The sequence below is a fragment of the Aspergillus tanneri genome (assembly GCF_003426965.1).
Source record: "Aspergillus tanneri strain NIH1004 chromosome Unknown AapTan_9_pilon_pilon_pilon, whole genome shotgun sequence".
Classification (NCBI taxonomy): domain Eukaryota; kingdom Fungi; phylum Ascomycota; class Eurotiomycetes; order Eurotiales; family Aspergillaceae; genus Aspergillus; species Aspergillus tanneri.
This window is the reverse complement of record NW_022984636.1, coordinates 1,107,416-1,130,157: the sequence shown is the minus strand read 5'-3', so window position 1 is coordinate 1,130,157 and position 22,742 is coordinate 1,107,416. Positions and strand designations below refer to the sequence as shown.

The 22,742-nt window shown below is 46.4% G+C and overlaps 5 protein-coding genes across 5 annotated transcripts; 2 read left to right on the top strand and 3 right to left on the bottom strand.

The window, feature by feature from the left end:
- Nucleotides 1–255: 255 nt before the first annotated feature.
- Nucleotides 256–2,333, bottom strand: ATNIH1004_011846 (uncharacterized protein; the record flags this gene model as incomplete). Its single annotated transcript, XM_033576408.1, has 5 exons — nt 256–690; nt 798–1,281; nt 1,337–1,613; nt 1,868–2,044; nt 2,129–2,333. Coding segments are annotated over 5 exons (1,578 nt in total), but the record flags the coding sequence as incomplete, so codon positions are not given.
- Nucleotides 2,334–4,604: 2,271 nt separating this feature from the next.
- On the bottom strand, nt 4,605–9,341 carry ATNIH1004_011845 (uncharacterized protein; the record flags this gene model as incomplete). Its single annotated transcript, XM_033576407.1, has 1 exon — nt 4,605–9,341. One exon carries the CDS (start codon nt 9,339–9,341, stop codon nt 4,605–4,607), a length of 4,737 nt encoding a protein of 1,578 aa, XP_033421071.1.
- Nucleotides 9,342–11,410: 2,069 nt separating this feature from the next.
- Nucleotides 11,411–12,284, top strand: ATNIH1004_011844 (uncharacterized protein; the record flags this gene model as incomplete). The annotated part of the gene is made up of 2 exons (XM_033576406.1): nt 11,411–11,754; nt 12,077–12,284. 2 exons carry the CDS (start codon nt 11,411–11,413, stop codon nt 12,282–12,284), a joined length of 552 nt encoding a protein of 183 aa, XP_033421070.1.
- Nucleotides 12,285–16,222: 3,938 nt separating this feature from the next.
- Nucleotides 16,223–18,851, bottom strand: ATNIH1004_011843 (uncharacterized protein; the record flags this gene model as incomplete). Its single annotated transcript, XM_033576405.1, has 4 exons — nt 16,223–17,206; nt 17,497–17,700; nt 17,751–18,562; nt 18,647–18,851. 4 exons carry the CDS (start codon nt 18,849–18,851, stop codon nt 16,223–16,225), a joined length of 2,205 nt encoding a protein of 734 aa, XP_033421069.1.
- A 908-nt stretch (nt 18,852–19,759) lies between these two features.
- Nucleotides 19,760–20,952, top strand: ATNIH1004_011842 (uncharacterized protein; the record flags this gene model as incomplete). The annotated part of the gene is made up of 2 exons (XM_033576404.1): nt 19,760–19,947; nt 20,022–20,952. The coding sequence occupies 2 exons, from the start codon at nt 19,760–19,762 to the stop codon at nt 20,950–20,952; spliced, it is 1,119 nt and encodes a 372-aa protein (XP_033421068.1).
- Between the last annotated feature and the right edge of the window lie 1,790 nt (nt 20,953–22,742).

The following is a 22,742-nucleotide window of genomic DNA, read 5'->3' as shown; positions in this document are numbered from 1 at the left end:
CTCGCTTTCTGAAGAGTATAGTAGGGATGATAGGGTGCTGTCTTGCATTTCAACGATTCCATGCAGTTTTCGAGTGCGGAGTCCCTCCCTCGGCGCATACTCAGGTCGCAAAATCAATTGTTCATCTTTCCAGAAAGGATAGACTGTCTGGCGACTAACAGTTTCAAAACAGTCTGGACTGGGTAACTCAAAGCAATAGACGATGTGTTTGCATATAAGGAAGCGACTGTGGAGGAAGGATTTGCAAGCACAGACCCAGTTAACTGGATTCGTGTGGTATTCTTTTAATTTGTCCGGATCCACGGTTTTACAGGCTTCCTTACGCCACTGCTTCTTGAAGGCATCTCTCCATCGAGCTTTGAATATGCGAAACTGCCCACTGGAAATAGCTTTCATTCGATGGACGGCATCCGGGAGAACTCGCGACGTCAAGACCCACACCACCAGGTCAACCCGCGGCCGATTGAATCGATGAAGATAGTCGTGCTTTAGCGTTCGCCAGTGTGACTCAACAATCATTGTTGTTTTCACCACTGGGATATCAGTAGGATCGGCGGCCCGTGCCCACAGCTTCCACTGTTCGGGACAGTACCAGTTGATATACAGATAAGCCCAAAGACGGTAATATCCCCGTTCCTTACACCACGTATGCATCTCGGCCGCACATTCGCGATGCAAAGTCGTCGAGGACTTATATGTGCCATTAGAATCAGGAATGAGGGGATGAAGGTTAAAATGTCGACAGAAAATTTCTAGAACTGTGTCCCGGTCCTCCTTGGTTGCGGGTTCCAGTCTACCAATTTCGTCGATTTTATCCCCTTCGATGGGCAGGCGCAATCACCAAATCGATGGCCCAGCGGTCGGCGGATTGGCAACGAGCCCCAGCAGATCTCCAAATCTGAGACCAGTTTCTGGGCTTCCTCGGGCCGGTAGTGATTTTGCGTGTTAGTGCTTTTAGACGAATTGAGCTTTGTGCTTACAGCCCGTTTCACATGCCAGTAGCAAAGTTGAACTTTTACCCCAGACCACACTGCCGTGACTGCGGCAATTTCTGATGAGTCCTTGTCAATCGCTACGCATCTTGGATTGAACCCGAAATTTTTCAGTCGTTCAAGAAATTGCTGAAGAATGTATGTCGTCGCTCCAGGGTCCGCACGGATGGGTTTCTTCTGTGCTGGGTTGGCCTGAGGAGGAGGCTTTAGCAGCTCGACCAGGCAATATGCAAGCGGAACTCCAGTACCTTCAACTTCGGCCAATACCGCAAATAGGTCCATACCACCACTGTTGGTTCCAAACGTGGAGTCCATCACTAATTTGAGGGGCGGATCCCCGCAACTTTTCAATGGTTTCAGAGGCGAAGAACCCTAATGCCCTCAGGTTTCCCGCCGTGAAGACTGCGTGGTGATCACGATAGCGACTGTCTTCAGAAAGAAGCATTGTGGCCGAGACGAAGGGATCTAAGTCTCGCTGCCAGATCTCTGCATTCGCTTTCTGCCACAGATAGTACACTTGATGCCTCGTCACCGGTTTTCCTTCTGGAATCTGTCGAATCTCACGGTATATTTCGGACGGAGTTTTGGTGGATACAAGCGAATTGATCACTTCTTGCACAACTGGTGACAGTTCGATGTCTTCATAGGGTATGTGCCATTGATGACAGATCGATAGAGATAGCGTTCGGCTCTGTAAACACGGCCGTATATTGAGCTTGCTTTGGCAAGGAAACCGCGCCATTCGTCGGCCATCCCGCTGCTTCTCTTCCTCCACCGTAGACTGATAGTTTTAACGTGCATCAGGTCTTGGGAGCAGTGGTATTTGTACGTGAAACTTTGGAAATTGGTTCCCGTGTGGCGGAAACGAAACCCACCCGCCTTCCAAATCACTACACCCAGGTCGTGCATCGCCGCGTTCACTTCGGATCGCAGAAGCGTGTTACGGTCGATGTCATCTCCATCGCCATTTGCAACTTCAAGCGCACGCAGGGAGCCGAAATTAACAGGTAGAGTATCCAAATCAAAAATATAGCTCCCTTCGAGTATTTGGTCTTGATTCTATCAATTCAGATCAGGTTAGAAGAGCCTGTTTGTCCACCAGTCTAAGCTTTGCATTTCTACAATCTCAAAGATACTTGCCAATTTATTCCAATTTCGGAGAAGCCGGGTGAAACTGTCCCAGTCATCGAGCTCCAACGCGCGTTTTCGACCATGGCGCTTGCAAGTTCTTTGTGGCTTCCCGTCCTTGTTAAACTTGAATTCATCAACGCCGTAGAATTTCACGCATTTGCTGCAGAAGATTTTATCAGTCTCTTCAGGTAGATCAGGAAGAGGATCCATTGCTTGGGAGGGAAGTATGTGGGACAGGCAGGATAGGGATCAAGCAACGACGAGCATAAGATAAACAGAAACCGAAAAAGGAAAAGGTTGCTTTTATGACTAAGAAAGTATATATCACCTGATCGCAAATTTGGGGAAGTGCATTACGCCCCCATTCTTGTTTGTTTACCGCTCATTTTCCTCTTCCTTTCTTCCCTCCTTCAACGATTCCTTCTTGTACATAACCTATCTGTAGGTTCTACGGGTTCAGCCCTTGACAACTATTAGTGGCGGACCACCTGACCACCCACCGCCTTTCCGCCGGTGGGTGGTCGGCGGCCTACAGGCATTTCCACCCTAGAGGCAGATTTTTAAAATAGTATTTTTTTGAAGCCATACAAACCACCCAACATGACTAAATTATCTGAAATTCATGATGGGCGTGTAGATGAAGCCGTCCGAGCTGCCCAGCAAATTAAAAAACACCAAATATCGCTAAAATAGCGCGAGAATTCGGAGCAATTTGATGAAATTGGTGCTATCTGTCAGATATACGGCTAGTCCCGAAGAGGAAATAGAGTACGATTGATGAAAAGGTCTTATTTGAATGGATTGAGCTTGTTGGGCTCTTCTTGATTATTCTTCTTGGTTATTCTTGATTGATTATTTTGTTGTGTGCTCCACGGGGGGTTTTACCCCGATCCAGTCACATGATTCTGGTCCACCAACGGCCATATTATTTGACACTATCTCAACGAAAATTTCATGCGTAGGGAGGGGAAAGAAAGGTGGTGAGGGGGCGGTGAGGAGAAGTAAATAAAACTAGATACAAACAATGCAAACAGACCATGTGCACCGTCACACATGGTTCTCAAAACTCTATCATACATGATGATAACTGTGTTCTTCATATAGTCGTGTTGTGTGTTTCAAGTTTAATGGTCCCCTTTGGAGGCATCATTTCCAACAGACGGTACGTAGGAAAGACGTTCAATAAAACGCCCTTTCTGGTTTACGCTTTTTGGAGTGGTTGGCACTTCAGCCACCAATGCTAGTCTGTAAAAGGTTAACCTCATTGTTCCCCCAATCAGACTGGCTCCTCTGATAGACAAACCATTCATAAGGCCGTTCAATAGGGAGAGAAGTCACTTTAGTGGGCGCTGAGCCCAAAGCCGTGGCTAGTGGCATATCCGACCTTATAAATACTGACCATATTCCTAGCTCAACCAGAGATGAGACAGACCAAATGGCCCGTAGGTAAGTCCGCTGGTCTTTCAATACAGATAGCTAGAAATTACTTCTACGCATTAAGGCCAAGTGAATGCGAGATTGAATATTCATGAAAGTGGTTAACCACACAGAACACATGCAACAATGTCTTTAGCTAGATGCTATGTGGCTTGTCAATTGATTCTGAACCACACATTCTGTTGTGTTGTTGTCCTATCGAATTTTTTGCGGTATATACGTGAACGCGATGCTTGCCGTCGTGATACTTGCTTCTCTGTGGGACCATTGCTTGGTTTTGAATACGCTATGTGCAAGCGGTGCAATTTACTTCTATATAGGAAATCCAATCATTCAGTATATCTCATGTTTGATGGCCCTCACTACCAGCGAGTCGTTGCCTCCATTATATGGTTGTATGGTGCCATTATAATCGCCTGTGGTGTCTGTTGCGGTTGTGCTTCAGAGTAAGATTGATTGTTCTATTCTCCTCGTAAACTTGAGGGTTTATATACAAGATGAATATCAGACTGATTTCCAATCAACCTGATTCCATACGGAATTTATTCCGTATGAGATATGAAGCTCTATAGATACTTGAGCGAGCCTCAATTTACAACAGGAATATAGGGATACTGTTGGAAACAAACATCGGCACCACATATCTGGCTATATTCATACACCTTCCTCGTAAGACCTATCTCTCTTTTGTCTGACCTCATTTCTGCACGACAACTGAACTCCTTGCCTTTAGTTTTTGCCGTCTAGGGCCCCCTGTCGGCTCGCTCGAGGAGCAATGAGCAAGAGAACATTGAGAAGCTATCTTCAGGGCGGGTAAAGAGTTATTTATCTTTGTTTACAAGAACGAGCTGATATCCTGAAGCCGGAGGAATGTGTTTTCAGCAATCGATACAATGCGGAATGCTTTTGAACGGGCATCTATACTCCCTCTATTTGCGGAGTCACAAATCCTAAACTTTGTTTTCCATTTATCTTCCACAACAGGCCAAATAGATATTGGAATCAACAAGAATAGTCAATATAATTACTTATAATAAGGCTGGCCTATGAGTCATCTACTAGACGTTTCTGTTCCCATGCCTTCTTCGCTCCATCCAGCAGAAATTCCATGTTGCCACTGTTTTCACATATACTTCGAAAGAGGCCATCCGTCTTGTTTATCAGCGTCCAGGGATGGTCAAACTCGATAACGCGGCCGTGGTCCAGTACCAGCACCTTATCATAGTCGATGATGGTTTGCAGCCGGTGTGCGATCGTGATGATTGTGCAGTCCCGGAGCTCCCGTAACATCTCTTGGATCTTGCTGTCGGTACTGTAATCGATAGAAGCCGTTGCCTCATCCATCATCAAGACCTTGGGATTCTTGAGAAGCGCACGTGCCAGACACAGTAACTGCCTTTGGCCCTGAGAAAGGTTCAATCCGGATTCAGACACAGGATATTCAAGACTGAGGAAAATGTTCTTATTATCCTGGGTAGCCACATTGGCACCATTCAATATCAACGTGCTGGGCTCTAGATATTTGATACCGGTCAGGGGGGTTGTAGTCCCTGTGGCGCTGGAGCCAATCAAGCGCACGCGCCGAAGTGCAGTAAAAATCTGTTCATCAGTCAACATACCAAACGGATCCAAATTGCTCCGTATAGTGCCGGTGAAAAGTGTGGGATCTTGAGGAACAATGGTGATTGACTCTCGTAAGTCTTTCAAGCCAATAGCACTGATATCTATGCCGTCAATGTATATGCGTCCCTTCTCTGCTTCAAGCGCACGGAAAAGAGCAAGAGCAAGCGAGCTTTTGCCAGCACCATTACGTCCAACAATGCCAACTTTCTCACCAGCTTGTACGGTAAAAGAGATGTTTTGCAGAACCGGATCAAGATCAGCCCTATATCGAGTGGTGTAGCTGGAAAAGTCGACTGCGCCATGGCTTGGCCAGTTGGCCGGTGGTCTTGAATCGGCGATGACCGCCACCGCTTCTTGCTCAACACCTAAATATTCATTTACGCGCTCAACGGAGTTCATGTTTTGTTGAACCTCAGAATAAAGCCGGACCAGCCACAAGACGTTCTCTGTGAACGTGACTGCATATGTCAATGAAAGTCCAGCAGCACCGGCGTCTACTTTGCCAATGTTCGCGATGATGAAAACGGCAGTAAAAAATGATATCGAGGCTCCCGTAATATCAACACGGAGTGCCAGCCACCGATCAATAGCCCAGAGGTAAAAGTGTGGCCGATTGTAGTTGTTTATCCGACGGTGATTGTCCACGATAAACCTCGGTCCATCGCCATATGCACGAATGGTAACGATGCCATTGAGCGTTTCACCAAACTGCTGGTATAAAGGACTCCGTTGCACAGATTCTAGTCGTTTGAGATCGCGAGAGGAATTCAAGTAAACAGCACCCAGAGTAAAGTAGATAAGCGTAATGAATACTGCTGCAACCAAAAATCCAGGTGTGATAACAGAAATAAGAACCACGATTATAATAACCGATGCTAAGAAGTGGAGCATACCAATTACCACAGGGGCTACTTCCTGATCAACCGCTTCGACATCCTTTGAGAATCTGTTCATTATTTGGCCTAGAGGAGTGGAATCAAAGAACTTGAATTTCGCATGCATCACAGCCTTCAAAAGACGATTGTGGATTTTCATAGACGCATGCAGAGAACCCCAGAAAAGGACGGCCTCCCTCGTAAACGAGATTAAAAGATAAACGGCGCCAAGAAGCGCATAAACACCAAGATAGTAAAAGACATTCACATCAGCTGAAGCACTGATTGATACCTGCGTGCTATGTTGAGAGCTGCTTGAGGCTGAAGTCCATGGAACACCCCCAATGTTAAGAGATGGAAATTTCAAATTTGTCATCGCAGCATAGTTGCCCGCATCTGCAGTCACTGCAGCCTCAGTACGGTAGGAATTTGCCCACTGTCTTATCCAAATATTTGTGGACACCGAGCCTAACCGCTGCAGCGAGAAGACAAGCAGAGCACAGGCCCAGTAATACCAGGAGCCCATAGACTTAAGGTACATCTTGATAGTTGACCATTGGACACTACCAACCGCCTTTGACTCCACGAGCCTCGGGTGCGCATCGTTTCCTTTAATACCCTGATCAGTCGAACTGTTGACAGCAGAACTGTTGGCCGTATCTAAGTCCTCTTCGTGCTGTTCTTCCCGACCCGTATGCCTGCGATATGAACATTGGGAACTTGATCTGGAGACTGGTCTAGATTTAAGGAGATTGTCACCAAAGGCGCCTGAAGCTGCTACCTCGTCCGGATGGCCCTGTGCGGCGATTTTACCATTCTCAAGAACAACAACATGGTGTGCGTGTGGGACAGTCAAGGCAATATTGTGTGTAATAAGTATGCAAGTGCGGTCTACCATCAAAGACCCCACGATAGCTTCTTTGAAGATATGCTTTGCTGTATGGGAGTCGACAGCACTAAGACAGTCATCTAAGAGGATGTGCCGGGCTCTACTATAGATAGCGCGTGCGAGAGAAATTCGTTGCTTCTGGCCTCCTGAGAGACTGACTCCATTCTCCCCAACCATTGTTTGGTCACCAGCATGAAGGACGGCCAAATCTCGTTCCAGAGCGCCTGCTTTGATCACAGCATTGTAGCGCCGTTGATTAAATGAAGATGCAAAAACAATATTTTCCTTTACAGTGTCATTCACGAGCCACGCTTCCTGTGCACAGTATGCAACGCTTTCTATAAGGCCTGTCTGGGGATCCACTGGAAGCTCTGCCCTGCTAACAGTTCCACCTGGCAAACAAACCCGCCCTTTCAGGAGCTTCATTTCTCCAATTAAAGCCATCAGGAGGGATGTCTTCCCTGAGCCCGTAGACCCTGAGATAATATTAAGACGCCCGACGTGGAAAGATACATTGAGGTCGATTAAACGGAACGCGGCAGGGGTTTTATCTGGCGTACCATCCCAGTACCGACCCTTGATAGAACCCCAGGTAAGGGTAGCATTGTCAAGTGCGATCCTAGAAGGCTGTTCGCTGATCTCCTCGGGCTCTAACTGAACGTACTTATCGGTTTCTTCCTCGTTCAAATACTTGTCCACTCGCTCCAGAGAAACTTTCGATTCTTGAACGTGGGCTAGTATGTCGGCAAGCTGGTCAAGGGGGACACGGAGGAGCGTGAACAGGGACAAGGCAGGGAATGCCACTGAGGGCGTCAAGTCCTTCTTCTCAACAACGGTGTACAGGAAAAAGGAGGCGAAAGTAATGAGAATCGGCGTCCCAAAAAAGACTATTGCTATCACAGACCAGAGGATGTAACGGAAGCGTAAGGCTTTAAGTTCCGCTTTTCGCTTTTCATCCACAATATCCTGGAACCGCTGTTCCCATGCAAAATATCTTATAATGCGTATGTTTTGGAGGATCTCATTTGTAGCGTGGATGCGTGCATCGGTACCCTTTAGGATCTGGTTTTGTATCTTCGTAAATTGCTTTGCAATGAGGATATTTATGGGTAGTAATAGGACCATAATGATAATACCAGCAAACGAGCTGAACCCTAGCAGCCGATACAAGAGTGAGACAGCGATAATAATCTGCACTGGCACGCTAGCCCATAGGAAATGTAGATTGGCGCCCACCTCACTAACTTTGAAGGAATCAATCGCCATTAAGTTGATGACCGTCCCGACGTTCGCCAGCTGAGTCGCGTCCTCGGCTTCTGGTTTCACACCTCCTGGGCTCGTTTCCGGATCAGTTGCGGCCCTCTTCTTACGGCCAAAAGAAAAAACATCCTTCTTTTTGTTACCTGTAGGAGAGTCGTCTGTTATCTTTTGCGTCGAGTCGACGGCTGCAACGGCCTTTCGTCTAAGGGCTTTGGCATAGATCTCGCCGATAATGATAGCACGAAGTTTCACGCCGAGCATGCGCCCGATGAAGAGGGCCTGTCCATCGGCTATTCCCTGGATCGCTCCGAAACAAAGCAACAATATGGCGTACAACCAGGCAGCATTCGCCGTGGTGGACCTCGGATCCTCAACGTATTGTACAATTACCCTGAGAAGAATTGTGGGAAGATAGGTGAAAAAGCTCGAAAGGATAGTCCATGCACCTTGCATCAGGAGGGTGCCAGCGAAGTAACGCAAGAGCTTCCAGGTTAATGACCCTTTGTACTGTTTGCAGCGAAAACCCTCCAGTACTGTTGCGGCCTTCTGGGACTTCGTTAAATTCCAGACGTCTTCGAGCTCAAGAGTTTGTCTGCAGCCTTTGTAGACGAGAGGGTCAAGCCAGGAAAATGTGAAAAGAGATAGCAAGCTCGCAGTTGAGTGTCTTGCCGGCTGAAGTCCATCTTCACGTGGAACCAAAACTGTCTTATTCCCTCTACGAGTGGTCAAGGCAATAAGAAAGAGAAAGGTAGACAACAAGAACTCGATAGCACTAAAGCTTAATGCACGCCTTGATATCGGATGGATGACGGAAGACCGGAAAACAAATACGGTAAAGAGCCATTGCAGCCCATACAAAGCAGCTGTGTGATCCCAGAGCCTGGGAAATGAATGCAGCCCGAAGATCGAAAGAAATCGAACCAACACCAGGAATAATATGTAACCCCAGGAAACCAACTTCACGAGGGCAGGCAGTTTACCAAGGTCACCCCAGCCATTCGTGAACAGAATGGCAATAAAATTGGTCACTTCACCTACTAAAGCAACAAGCTCCAATGCAATAAAAGTGATTTGACCTCGAGGACGGTCGACGTCGAATTGGAGCAGCTCGGCCTTCGCCGCCTTGGATAGCATTGGATCAGCTTCTTCCACCAGCTCCTCCTCTACCACTCCGACACACTGCGTATCATCTGCGGTGGCATTACCATGTACAGCTTTATATAACAAAATCTTCCGAACAACGACATAACGGTAAACAAGGCGAAGGACGATCAATAGTAGGGAGAGACCACATGCTGTAAGGGGAAAAATTACTTGCAGGTAACTAGATTTCAGACGGCATAGGTAAGTAGCTGGCACCAACGTGGCATTAAAAGCAAGGGAAAGCCAACTGATACGGAATATGGAAGTACACACTTTCTCTGAAAGCAACGAGAAAGATCGTCAATAGCCCAAAGCGGGCCATGACACTCTGGTATCATTTCTAACAAACGAACAGAAAGAGCCAAGTTGAGAATAATTCGACTTTCGCCCAGGAGGCTAATTGAGAAATCGAGGGTGAACAGCTTGGTATTCAGCCCACTTTACGGGCAAACTTGAAACAGAGATGTAGGGCAAGCTGGACATTGCACGACTTTGGATAGTGGAAGAATAAAAAAAAGATTTTAAAGAAGCCGTGTAGAGGGGAAAAGAGGAGAAGTCAGAAAGCCACCAAAGGATAACTAAACCACGTAGAGAATTATAAAGGCATACAGAAAGTCACACCGGTAAAACTAAGCAAACTACATAGAGAGAGGGACAAAAAGAAGCAGAGGACGTCGATGATAACAAAGGGATAGCAGAAGCTAGGAATGTACGAGGCGGAGTACTAAGGTACTAAGCAGATCAACCGCCCGTAAGTCATTAATGTACTATTCTTACAATGCCCATACACTAGCCTACATACGATCAAAGGGAAATGAGTCTAAGGAGGGGGATGGGCCCCCCCATTGGTGGGAGACAATATTGTTACTGTACGGAATACAGTGGTCTGGAATGTGAGGGATCCCAAAGAATGGGGGAATTATTGGACGGCTGCAGCTGACTATTTATTAATTTATTTATTTATTTTTTTTTTTTTTGCCTAGAAGGTCTCCCTGCCAAGCAAGAATCACCCCCATCCGAGAAACGTAGTTTACCCCTATTGTTCGATCCCACTTTTTCAAAATTTCCAACCCAACCATTGTAGATTTAGAAAAATCAATGTATGTAATTAGTAAAATTATGGGGACTCCATCGCCGGAAACTCGTACTCGTGAGCCATCGAATCATTCAATTTGGGGCATTTTGCGTCGTTAAGTTCTGCAGTCCATACCCTCGAGGCTCTAGTGTTCACCGTGTATCATCGGGCAGCTGGGAGAGCATCCAACGCGCAAAGTTAAAAATTCAACTTGCTTGCTGAAGAGGAGAAGGTCCTCATTGAATGGATTTTCAGCTCCATCGTCTTGGAGTTCCTGCTCAACTGTCACGAGTCCGTGGAATGGCCGAACACATCCGTCGAAGAATGGGCGATGATTCGTCGCCGCTAGGTAAGAATTGGGTGACGAAGTTTACCAATTGACACACAGAAATCAAATGTGTAATGGGTGCAAGAGTAGATAAGGAGCGCTGGAACTGTGTTACTCGAGAATCTATGGAAGGATGGTTTAACCGCTCGAGTCGGTGAAGGAGAAATACCGTATCCTTGGCAGCAACATCTACAACATGGATGAAAAGGGATGTATTTTAGGAATATCAGAGAAGGCTCGAGTCCGGATCCCTTCCAGTTCTCGTGTAAAGTTTATAAAACAAGCAGGCGACTGAGAATCGGTCACAGTCATTGAATGTATCAGCAGCAGCTGGGTAGCCATTCCGCCGTTCGTGTTCTGGAAAGCTCAAACTCATCGGAACAATAGGATTCCCTTACAATGCGTCAGTCCATGAATGGGACTGCATTTGGGATCAGTCCGAATGGATACGCTGACCATGAGCTTGGGTTTGAGTGGTTGAGGACCATTTTCCAACCGGTGACGGTTCAATCAGCCTGGGGTCACACGCGTCTTCTCATCATGGATTGCCATTCCAGTCACCTCACCAGCGAATTCCTGGGCTTCTGTCATGACTACAACATCCTGCCTCTCTGTTTACCTCCACACGACACATCTCTTGCAACCGCTTGATGCGGGATGCTTCGCACCGCTGGCCATTACTGCCGCGTTGAGGTGGACGAAGCCACGCAATATGGCTTGCGTGGCGTTTCCAAGTATGACTTCCTCCAATTCGACTCAGTAGCCCGTGAAAAGGCATTCAAAGTAGAAACTACTTGCTCCGCATACCGGAAAGCTGGGATTGTTCCCACTGACCCCGAAGTAATTCTCAAGCAACTCATTGCCCACGCTGACGCAACGGGCGACCTGGCAACGTCCTCTGGCATCCCACAACCTCCGTCACGTCCAGGAGGCTCTACAGGCTCTGTGCCCACGCCGCGCGTTTATGCAAAACTGCTAGAATACTGCGGACGATTAGAGGAGTATGTCCAGAACCGCGCCAGCGAGAACAGCTCTTCGCGGAGGCTGCCTAAGTATACAAAGCCATGGTCCGCAAGAGTGCTAAGTTTACAATCCTCGAAGAGACCAACGCCGGATTTACTAAGATTATCACCGCCAAAAAAGAGAGAAAGAAGCTGAGGAGACATGTCGTTTCTACAGTACGCATTCTTACGCTTGTCCAGGTGCGCGGGATCAGGGAGGAAAAGCGCCGAGCGGAAAACAAAAAGCGACCAATGGAAGCTAATTAGTACGAATTCGAAGAAGGCAGCAAAAACGTAAGAATACAAACGACATAACTTCTAGGGATGATAAGAAACTGAAGTCGCGTTGCGAACATGAGCGGCCACGGATTCGAACCACCACAGAACCTAGGGAGAATCCGTTGACGACAACAGCCTCTGCCATGACCCAGGAAGAGGACACGGGCCCCAGTGCCTTTCGCAATACTGAGATAGCCGATAGTGTTCCTTTATCTGAAGACAAAAGGATGGAAATGGTTCCTCACAAATAAGCAACCACCTACACAAGAACCACATCTCGATTTCCTTCCCGTAGACCATGCCTCGCGTCGACCGGGTACGTCTAAGTGCTAACCAGATAATCCCTAATGTCTCGAGACAAGAGATAGCTCAACCCCATATAGTGCGGCCTCCGGACAGTGAGTCGCCATGGTCGCAAATCTCGAACAGCATCTTGCCAGCAAAATGGCCACGGGCCAGGACTATTCCAACCAGGCTATGGCTCGTAGGATCTATTGAAGCTCCTCAGCGCGACTCCCGAGATCAAATTCGAAAATCTCATCGCGCAGTGTGGGATTATCCTCATCATGATCTATTCGAAGTCGCCCAAAAGCTACGCATGTACAAGTACTTTATTGATAATTAATTAATATGCAGGGTTTGAACCACTCGGTTCTCTAGCAATTCATTTTGTCGGTTATTGGATCAGGCCATTCCCTGCGTGAGAAGATCTTTGTCGACTGCTTGACGGTGTAGACAAACCAAACCACGCCATCAGAGTGGACGAGGTCTTATAAAATAATCACCCATGGGGACTGCATGATTATATAAACTGGTGTCCAGCTTCAAGTACACAGGTTACCTTTACAAGATGCTATGCAATGCGTGGGACAATCGCGACTGATAGCGCGCGACTCTACTGACATGAACCCTCCAATGTGGACTGAGATACAGTTGAAACGCCAACTGGAGATAGACAAAGACCTAGGGAGACTGGAAACTGTATCATATCTGATGGGGACACCCAACTATTTGCCCGAATACCAGAACCGCTCTGTAGGGTGGGATACAAAATTAAAAGGCACGTCTCCACAATAGCATTCGCAAAGCAGTTTCCCTTTTCGCAGTCGGTGACTTTGTATATTCTTTCACCAGTGGCTGTGGAACCTCCACTTTGCTGACTCTTGGAAGAAGCGTCAGCGCGTAGCTATGAGCTGATCATAAACCACTTCGATCCTAACTGATATTGAATATTGCACTCGAAATGATCCAGCGCAAATCCTGGCCCTGGATCTGGTCCCCGATGTGGCTGCCACACGTGCTACAGAAGAATCAAGGGCAGCCGTTGGCGCAAAAAAGGACAGTCTGTCCAGTCATGATGAAACAATGAACTGAGGTTACTTGTCAGAGGGTAGGGGTGTATTAAATAGAACGGGCCTCTGTGGACGTATTGGCACAGGTTGCGATGGCTTAAATGGGCCTTAAAGCGGGAATAGCATGAGCAAGGATAGCGATTGTGTACTGGACGCTTCATTGGTGGCATAATGCTATTAATTCCCTAAGTCCTGGGCACAAAATATTATTTTCCATCGTAATTTATAGCCAAGCAGCCTTTTATTGTGGAGATGAAGAATACATTTGGTAATATGGAGTAGGCCTTGGGATTCATGTGAACATGCTTCCAATTGATCTCCGTAAGCCGCTGAAAGCGGTCCAAAAATACTAGCATCAAGCGGTTGCAATAAATACGTAGAGCCAGGAGGATAGGTGGCTACATAGATTTTATTGTCTCAACATTAGTTTAAAAACTTCATGGTGATGTGAGATCCGTGGGCATCAAGAATTAAAGGCCTCCAACGCCTCCTAATTTGGCCGCTATTACCAGGTCAAATATCTGCTGAAGCAAAGCAAATCCTAGATCTTCATTTGTCTAATCAGATGGCAAAGATGCAAAGAAACATTGCTGGTTTGTGGCATCAAATTTTTGGAGCTAGGAGTCTTATAGTTTGCCAGATACCTCATGGTATATCAGACCAGGAGAAAAAGAGGGCCGGTCTCCACTCCCTATGACTATCCTGTAGGCGCTGCTTACAGCCCCCTTGCTTTCAGAATCGATACTAGTGGTATAGGAAGATATACGGTCCTTTTTATGCCTTTCTAAGAAGCGGCCAGGCCAGTTCGTTCCTGGCTTTGTTCCCGCAATTTTCCTTAGCCAAATATTCCGTAGCATCTAATGCGCATAACAGAGAACTCGCTCCGATTGCTTACTTATGAAAAATACAAGCTTTCTGGCTTGCTGGTGGTTGAGGAAGCGCTGGTCTTCATATTGCTCGACTACTGAACTCCACGGTGATGCATTGACAGTGTTGATTCTCCAACGCCAAATCGCTTCTACCCCTGGTAGTTAGTCGACACTTAGTATGTAGCTCATCGACCCACGCTCTCTCCAGGCCTACGCTCTGTATTAACTCCTCGGACGGTATATTAGGTCGCTCTATCCTGGAACGCTATATCGCATCAGCCTACTCATCGAGCACCGTATCAAATGACGTAATCAGGCTGAGCTTCATCTTCAGAACTACTTATCCCCAAATGCTGGCGAAGAGCTTGGAGAGGCTTATCTCTGTACTGAGCCACCACGTCGCCGTGGTTGGAGGTTTTGGGGATCCTTTCACGGAGTTATTAGAGGTCCTTGTCTTTTCCGAGAAAGCATGGGGTACAATTCCTATAGATACCTACTGTCAAAGGGTGGCGCCTTTAGATTGCTATGTTAGCCTACTTAAACAGAGTAAACTGAGCTTCTTTTAATGCAAGATGGAGCTCCAGGCCATAATGGTTCTCAAACAGCTGCTGACTTCCATTTTTTGGCCCGCTTTCTCGCCTGATCTGAATCCTATAAAAATGGTATGGAATTGGATGAATTATTGGATTCACAATACCTGCAGAGATAGCCATATTACTTATGCTACTCTCCGTGATGTTGCACGCCGAGCGTGGGATGAAGCGCCAGAGAACTTTTTAAATGAATTTGTTGGCTTTATGGAGTTCAGGTGCGAGGCAGTAATTGCTGCAAATGTTGGCCATACAAAATAATGAAATGTCAATTTTTAGATACTGCTTTTCCGCTTCAGCGTTAACCAGTGCCTGTTCAATCATTTAAGGTCAGATACACCTTAATGTCGCCATATTGCGTCATTCCAATTGACCTTATGTCGACCAAAGTGGGCCAATATTACCCATTATTCAGCATCCGCTCGGTCCGACTTTATTCCTTTGTTTTCACCTTTGTCATCCAGCTCTCCCAAATAGATTCAGATAGTTAGAGACCTTAGAGACCTCATTTTTTTCTTCAATGCATATCCATATTCTTATATAATCGGTGATACTAGCTCATACGCGTATTCAGCTGACCGACACCTTAATCTCTTATGTATTTAGGCTTGAATATATCTCTGGATTTGATACTAGGCATTACGCTTAATAGCATTTACGAAATTTCAATGTAAAGTGGCAGAATTTTAGTGTCTACTACTACAGTGGATCTTACTAATGAAATCACCGGGATAGACCAGAGTAGAACTCCAAAAGGAGGTAGCATGCGCAAATAGATACAGTCATCCTCAAAGCAGACTTTACCAGCAAACATATGATGACTATTTTTCGCCCCTCCGTCGAGTGAGGAGTGCTGTAAGTTTCTTCCAGTACAAATTATAAAATATATTAAATACTTTTATAACTAATGTAAACTAAACTTTAATTTTTAGACTTTAGTGTAGCTTTTATGCCGTATTTGAAGTATGAAATTCCAAATTTCATACGTGGTAAGGGTGGGGGTCCGTACTTGTGAAGTCATTTTTTGCCGACAACAGTGTTTATCGTACGCCGCACCGATGACTTTAAAACGTTATCCCATACGATCCACAGGCTGTGATGGCCAAGCAATTTAATGAAATTGGAGCTATCTCAACGAAAATTTCATGCGTAGAGAGGAGGAAGAAAGGTGGTAAGGTGGTAGTGCGGAGAAGTAAATATTAAATAATGTCACGGGCTACGCCTGTATGTTGCTCGGCTTCACCTTCGCTGCGTTCGACACATATGATTGGTCCGCTTATCGTAATCACATGACTCCTTGTAGTATGAGAAGTGTGCGTAATGCACTTCCCCAACCGTGCGATCACATGATAGAAATGCCAAGACTTTAATCCTCCAATTAAAAATTCCCGCAATTTAACAATTTATTTGAAATACATCGTTGCTGGATGTTTACATCTCCCCAAGTCCGTGGCATGCTTCGCATATTACGACGGCGCTTAACTTCTTCCACCAAGATACGATTCATTTGGTTAGAAGCTATAAATCTCTCCACAAACTTTTCATTTCCCTTTGCTACTTGATCCTCAAAAAGATTCATCGCATTTTGCATCACTTCTCTGAATTCTGCGACGAGGATTTCCATGGGCACAGCCTCCTGGTCATCATCTCCATCCTCATCCTGCTCTGACTCGCTTTCTGAAGAGTATAGTAGGGATGATAGGGTGCTGTCTTGCATTTCAACGATTCCATGCAGTTTTCGAGTGCGGAGTCCCTCCCTCGGCGCATACTCAGGTCGCAAAATCAATTGTTCATCTTTCCAGAAAGGATAGACTGTCTGGCGACTAACAGTTTCAAAACAGTCTGGACTGGGTAACTCAAAGCAATAGACGATGTGTTTTGCATATAAGGAAGCGACTGTGGAGGAAGGATTTGCAAGCACAGACCCAGTTAACTGGATTCGTGTGGTATTCTTTTTTAATTTGTCCGGATCCACGGTTTTACAGGCTTCCTTACGCCACTGCTTCTTGAAGGCATCTCTCCATCGAGCTTTGAATATGCGAAACTGCCCACTGGAAATAGCTTTCATTCGATGGACGGCATCCGGGAGAACTCGCGACGTCAAGACCCACACCACCAGGTCAACCCGCGGCCGATTGAATCGATGAAGATAGTCGTGCTTTAGCGTTCGCCAGTGTGACTCAACAATCATTGTTGTTTTCACCACTGGGATATCAGTAGGATCGGCGGCCCGTGCCCACAGCTTCCACTGTTCGGGACAGTACCAGTTGATATACAGATAAGCCCAAAGACGGTAATATCCCCGTTCCTTACACCACGTATGCATCTCGGCCGCACATTCGCGATGCAAAGTCGTCGAGGACTTATATGTGCCATTAGAATCAGGAATGAGGGGATGAAGGTTAAAATGTCGACAGAAAATTTCTAGAACTGTGTCCCGGTCCTCCTTGGTTGCGGGTTCCAGTCTACCAATTTCGTCGATTTTATCCCCTTCGATGGGCAGGCGCAATCACCAAATCGATGGCCCAGCGGTCGGCGGATTGGCAACGAGCCCCAGCAGATCTCCAAATCTGAGACCAGTTTCTGGGCTTCCTCGGGCCGGTAGTGATTTTGCGTGTTAGTGCTTTTAGACGAATTGAGCTTTGTGCTTACAGCCCGTTTCACATGCCAGTAGCAAAGTTGAACTTTTACCCCAGACCACACTGCCGTGACTGCGGCAATTTCTGATGAGTCCTTGTCAATCGCTACGCATCTTGGATTGAACCCGAAATTTTTCAGTCGTTCAAGAAATTGCTGAAGAATGTATGTCGTCGCTCCAGGGTCCGCACGGATGGGTTTCTTCTGTGCTGGGTTGGCCTGAGGAGGAGGCTTTTTAGCAGCTCGACCAGGCAATATGCAAGCGGAACTCCAGTACCTTCAACTTCGGCCAATACCGCAAATAGGTCCATACCACCACTGTTGGTTCCAAACGTGGAGTCCATCACTAATTGAGGGGCGGATCCCCGCAACTTTTCAATGGTTTCAGAGGCGAAGAACCCTAATGCCCTCAGGTTTCCCGCCGTGAAGACTGCGTGGTGATCACGATAGCGACTGTCTTCAGAAAGAAGCATTGTGGCCGAGACGAAGGGATCTAAGTCTCGCTGCCAGATCTCTGCATTCGCTTTCTGCCACAGATAGTACACTTGATGCCTCGTCACCGGTTTTCCTTCTGGAATCTGTCGAATCTCACGGTATATTTCGGACGGAGTTTTGGTGGATACAAGCGAATTGATCACTTCTTGCACAACTGGTGACAGTTCGATGTCTTCATAGGGTATGTGCCATTGATGACAGATCGATAGAGATAGCGTTCGGCTCTGTAAACACGGCCGTATATTGAGCTTGCTTTGGCAAGGAAACCGCGCCATTCGTCGGCCATCCCGCTGCTTCTCTTCCTCCACCGTAGACTGATAGTTTTTAACGTGCATCAGGTCTTGGGAGCAGTGGTATTTGTACGTGAAACTTTGGAAATTGGTTCCCGTGTGGCGGAAACGAAACCCACCCGCCTTCCAAATCACTACACCCAGGTCGTGCATCGCCGCGTTCACTTCGGATCGCAGAAGCGTGTTACGGTCGATGTCATCTCCATCGCCATTTGCAACTTCAAGCGCACGCAGGGAGCCGAAATTAACAGGTAGAGTATCCAAATCAAAAATATAGCTCCCTTCGAGTATTTGGTCTTGATTCTATCAATTCAGATCAGGTTAGAAGAGCCTGTTTGTCCACCAGTCTAAGCTTTGCATTTCTACAATCTCAAAGATACTTGCCAATTTATTCCAATTTCGGAGAAGCCGGGTGAAACTGTCCCAGTCATCGAGCTCCAACGCGCGTTTTCGACCATGGCGCTTGCAAGTTCTTTGTGGCTTCCCGTCCTTGTTAAACTTGAATTCATCAACGCCGTAGAATTTCACGCATTTGCTGCAGAAGATTTTATCAGTCTCTTCAGGTAGATCAGGAAGAGGATCCATTGCTTGGGAGGGAAGTATGTGGGACAGGCAGGATAGGGATCAAGCAACGCGAGCATAAGATAAACAGAAACCGAAAAAGGAAAGGTTGCTTTTATGACTAAGAAAGTATATATCACCTGATCGCAAATTTGGGGAAGTGCATTACGCCCCCATTAGTATGAGAACGCACACTTCCTCCCCTTTACTTTCTCCCTTTCAGCGATTCCTCTTTGTGTATATCTAGTTATTAGATAGCAAGGCATTTCGCCCTTTACAATGAATAGTGGTATAAAACCAGCGAAGGCCTCCCACATGCAGTAATTGCAATATTCAGGGCTATAATCGATTAAAATGTCCTACCAGATAGTTCTACTGCGTATTTTTTATAATATATTTCATTTATATGGAGATAAATGGTATGAATAATATCTAAAGTAAGATGGAGGTGAGGGAGAGCCGGAGCAGTGAGCGGCGCGCCGCTCGGTGTCCAACTACTTTATCTTAATTTATCTTATTCATATTCGTGCCCAACAGCTGCTTAAGTTATTCATCGTCGAAGAAAATCATCGTCTCTCTACCCCTCTGCTTTCTCGCCTATATTGTATACTTACTATATTAACAGCTGCCCCATCCATCTTCTATCTACTACCAGGACGGGTTGTTTGCAGCCTTGATCTCGCCCCGCTATACTCGGATGAAGAAGAGCCCGCACGACCAACGCGATGAATGAGTCAGTCTCGTGGCATACAAGACTCTGGCGTAAGATTGTCTCCCTGACGGGTCTGGACAGCTTCCACTCCATGCATCGCGACGTGATATACTTATTCTTGCAGAGAATTGTGCGCATGTTTGCTTTTGGAGGATCAACCCTTGTATTATCTATTTTTCTTTCTGCTCTGGGAAATTCAGAAAAGAGGATTGGTTTTTTCATGTCGTGGACTCTAGTCGGCGACGTGGTTATTAGTTTATCCATCAGTGTGTATTCAGACCGCGCGGGGCGCAGGCAGGTTCTTGCCTTGGGATCATTGTTGATGGCAATGAGTGGATATGTCTTCGTCACCTGTGACAATTTCTGGTTGTTGCTCGGAGCTAGCGTCGTTGGAGTCGTTAGCCCCAGGTAAGTCCTGGCATATCCAACAGGTTCAATCTCGCCCTGCAGCATTAACAGATTATCTCATCTCCCCTCCACAGTGGCGCAGATGTCGGTCCGTTCAAAGCCGTGGAAGAATCGGCCATGGCGCAATTAATGCCAGCTCACAATTACAACGCGATCCTCTCATGGTACTATATGCTGGGCTCCTGGGGAGCAATGATTGGGACGTTGTCGTGTGGCTGGTTGTTACAGTTGCTCGAGGATCAAGGCTGGGGAACAGTAGATGCATACCGCTGCGTTTTCTGGATATACGCAGCGATGGGACTAGTGAAGCTCGCCTTATCGGTCATCCTTAGCCGAGAGTGTGAAAGCCATTTGACCCAAAATAAAATAGCTGACAGTGAGAATGAAGTACACGACCAAAGTGATAGAGAGACTGAACCACTTCTCCGCCCAAGCGATAACTCTCTCATCCATGCTGAGGAGCCACCCACCCTTATTCCTTCAATGAACGCAAGCACAAGAAACTTCGTATGGAAACTGTGCTTTGTCCTGATCCTGGACAGCATTGGAAGTGGTCTGTCTAATAATTCTTGGATGGCCTATTACTTCAACCAGAACTTCCAGGTCGAACCTGGGATCCTAGGCTCCATTTTCTCCGGCTTCAATTTTCTGACGGCGCTGTCTAATGTGCTTGCGGTTCCTTCCGTAAGACATATTGGGTTAATTAGAACCATGGTCTTAGGTCATACTGTGGCATCCACTGCGCTTCTTTTACTTCCTGTCCCCAGTCAACTCGCTGTCGCTACCATCCTGCTCCTACTTCGAGCAACCTTTATTGATTTCCATCAACCATCGCGACAGACCTTTATATCTCAATCAGTGGGGCCGAAAGAGCGAACTGCAATCCTGGGCACTGTGAATGTGATCCGGACCCTGGCTCAGAGCCCGGGGCCAGTGATCACTGGGTTCCTGGGGATCGTGGCAAGCTATGGCTGTCATTCTCACTGGCCGGAGGAATCAAGATAATGTACAATATTATGCTGTGGGCTCTCTTTACTGATCCTGCCAAGCAAACCACTTGAATATTCCTCTACCGATTTTTTGTAGTATGAAATTAACGTTGTTTTTCTATATACGGTAACAAGGTTCAGTACTGTGCTGTTCCCAGTGGCTTAGGATCAATTAGACACCTTTCCAGCCGCTTGCGTGGACGATCGGCTGATATTAATTTTCCCTTTACTGTAACCGGCAAAGATAGCATTATTCACACCGGCAATAGAGATGTCCCCATTCTCCGCGGCCATAATTCCCGGTGACCTTGTCGGCCTCGAACCCTTTGATTGATCCCATACTGTTGTATTTCAGATGAAAATTGTTACGGAAACACTATAATCTGCCCGACTTGGCGGTGCGGAACTAACGATCCATTCTACCCCTCAATCTTTTTAGTTAGTTGAACACCTAAATGAGAATATAGAACCGCTTAGTAGGCTCAGTTAGTTGAGATACTGCGATCCCTGGTGTGATGATCCTGTACACCTTGGCAAAATGGATAGATTCTATCTAAGGTGGCGATCTAACGAAACATCAAACGTAGAGAAGGAAGGAAGGAAGGAAGAATTCTATCGTACAGGAAATGTGGGAAATCTCTACATTGTGGGATCAACAGTGAATAAAGCAGACTTGGTGCCTCAGGCAGGGTTCGACCTAGGTCCTGACACCTGGTGTTTCCACTGAATGACATCTACTTCCTAATTAGGCTAGTTGGCCTGTAGCTGATAGAATAGCTCCCTACGCCCCATTTCCCCTGAGTTCACAACAACTTTTGAAACACAGCTCCGTAGAGGGAGCCTGAATTCTTTCTGCCTAGGCATTATTTTAATAATACTAAGCCATCCCTCTTTTGATCCATCCAAAAGTAAACAGTCTGTCCTTAGGAGAGAGAAACACAGACGAAACCACGACATTATGACCACCTAGACTGCGGCAAAACCGCGGTTTTGGGTATCATAGTCAAAACCACAACCGCAAATTTGCGGTTTTGGATATCACTTTGAAAACCACAACCACAACCGCAGATTTGCGGTTTACCAGGTTACCATGATAACGCAAGAAAACGCACTAGCATAACTCTCGCTTCTTTAACCAATCTGGATATAGGTGACACTTATGCAGCTTACATACTCTTGTTTTTAATTTAACAATACACCTGTTCTGGTTAATACATGAGCCCGGTTAGTGTCACGATCCTCCGAATCGGAACATTCGACGGAGAAAACCGCTGCGCCAGGAGCAAAAGACTAGGATTCAAGGACAGCGTCCTTGAACTGTTCTCGCTTTATATAGTCAGGTTGTACAGCGCCGTCACAATGGTCTCCCACTTCCGGATATGCCAATTGAGGAGAAGACGCAGGCGCGGTCAGGGAGGGTTCGGAAGAAGCCTAAGCTACCTGAGGGATTTGAGATTGATAAGCTGTAATATTAGAGACTTAGGAAAGAAATCGAATTTGGTCTAAAAGTGTATTTTCAAGGTTTTAAATTAAGAGACATAGGTATCTATTACATATTAGATACTCCAAAAATACTGCGAAAAGTGCACAATTTATGCATTCACGGGAAAGTCACGAGTTTCAGCATGTTTGTAGTGTTTACATATCCATGGATAACCGCAAAAACCGCGGTTTTCCAAAGTGAAAACCACAACCGCCCACAGTGCGGTTTGCGGTTGTGGTTTTGGTTATCCACGGTTGTCCATGGTTTTGCCGCAGTATAGTTATGCCCTTTGGCTTGTGCAACGCCCCCGGGTATAAACAACT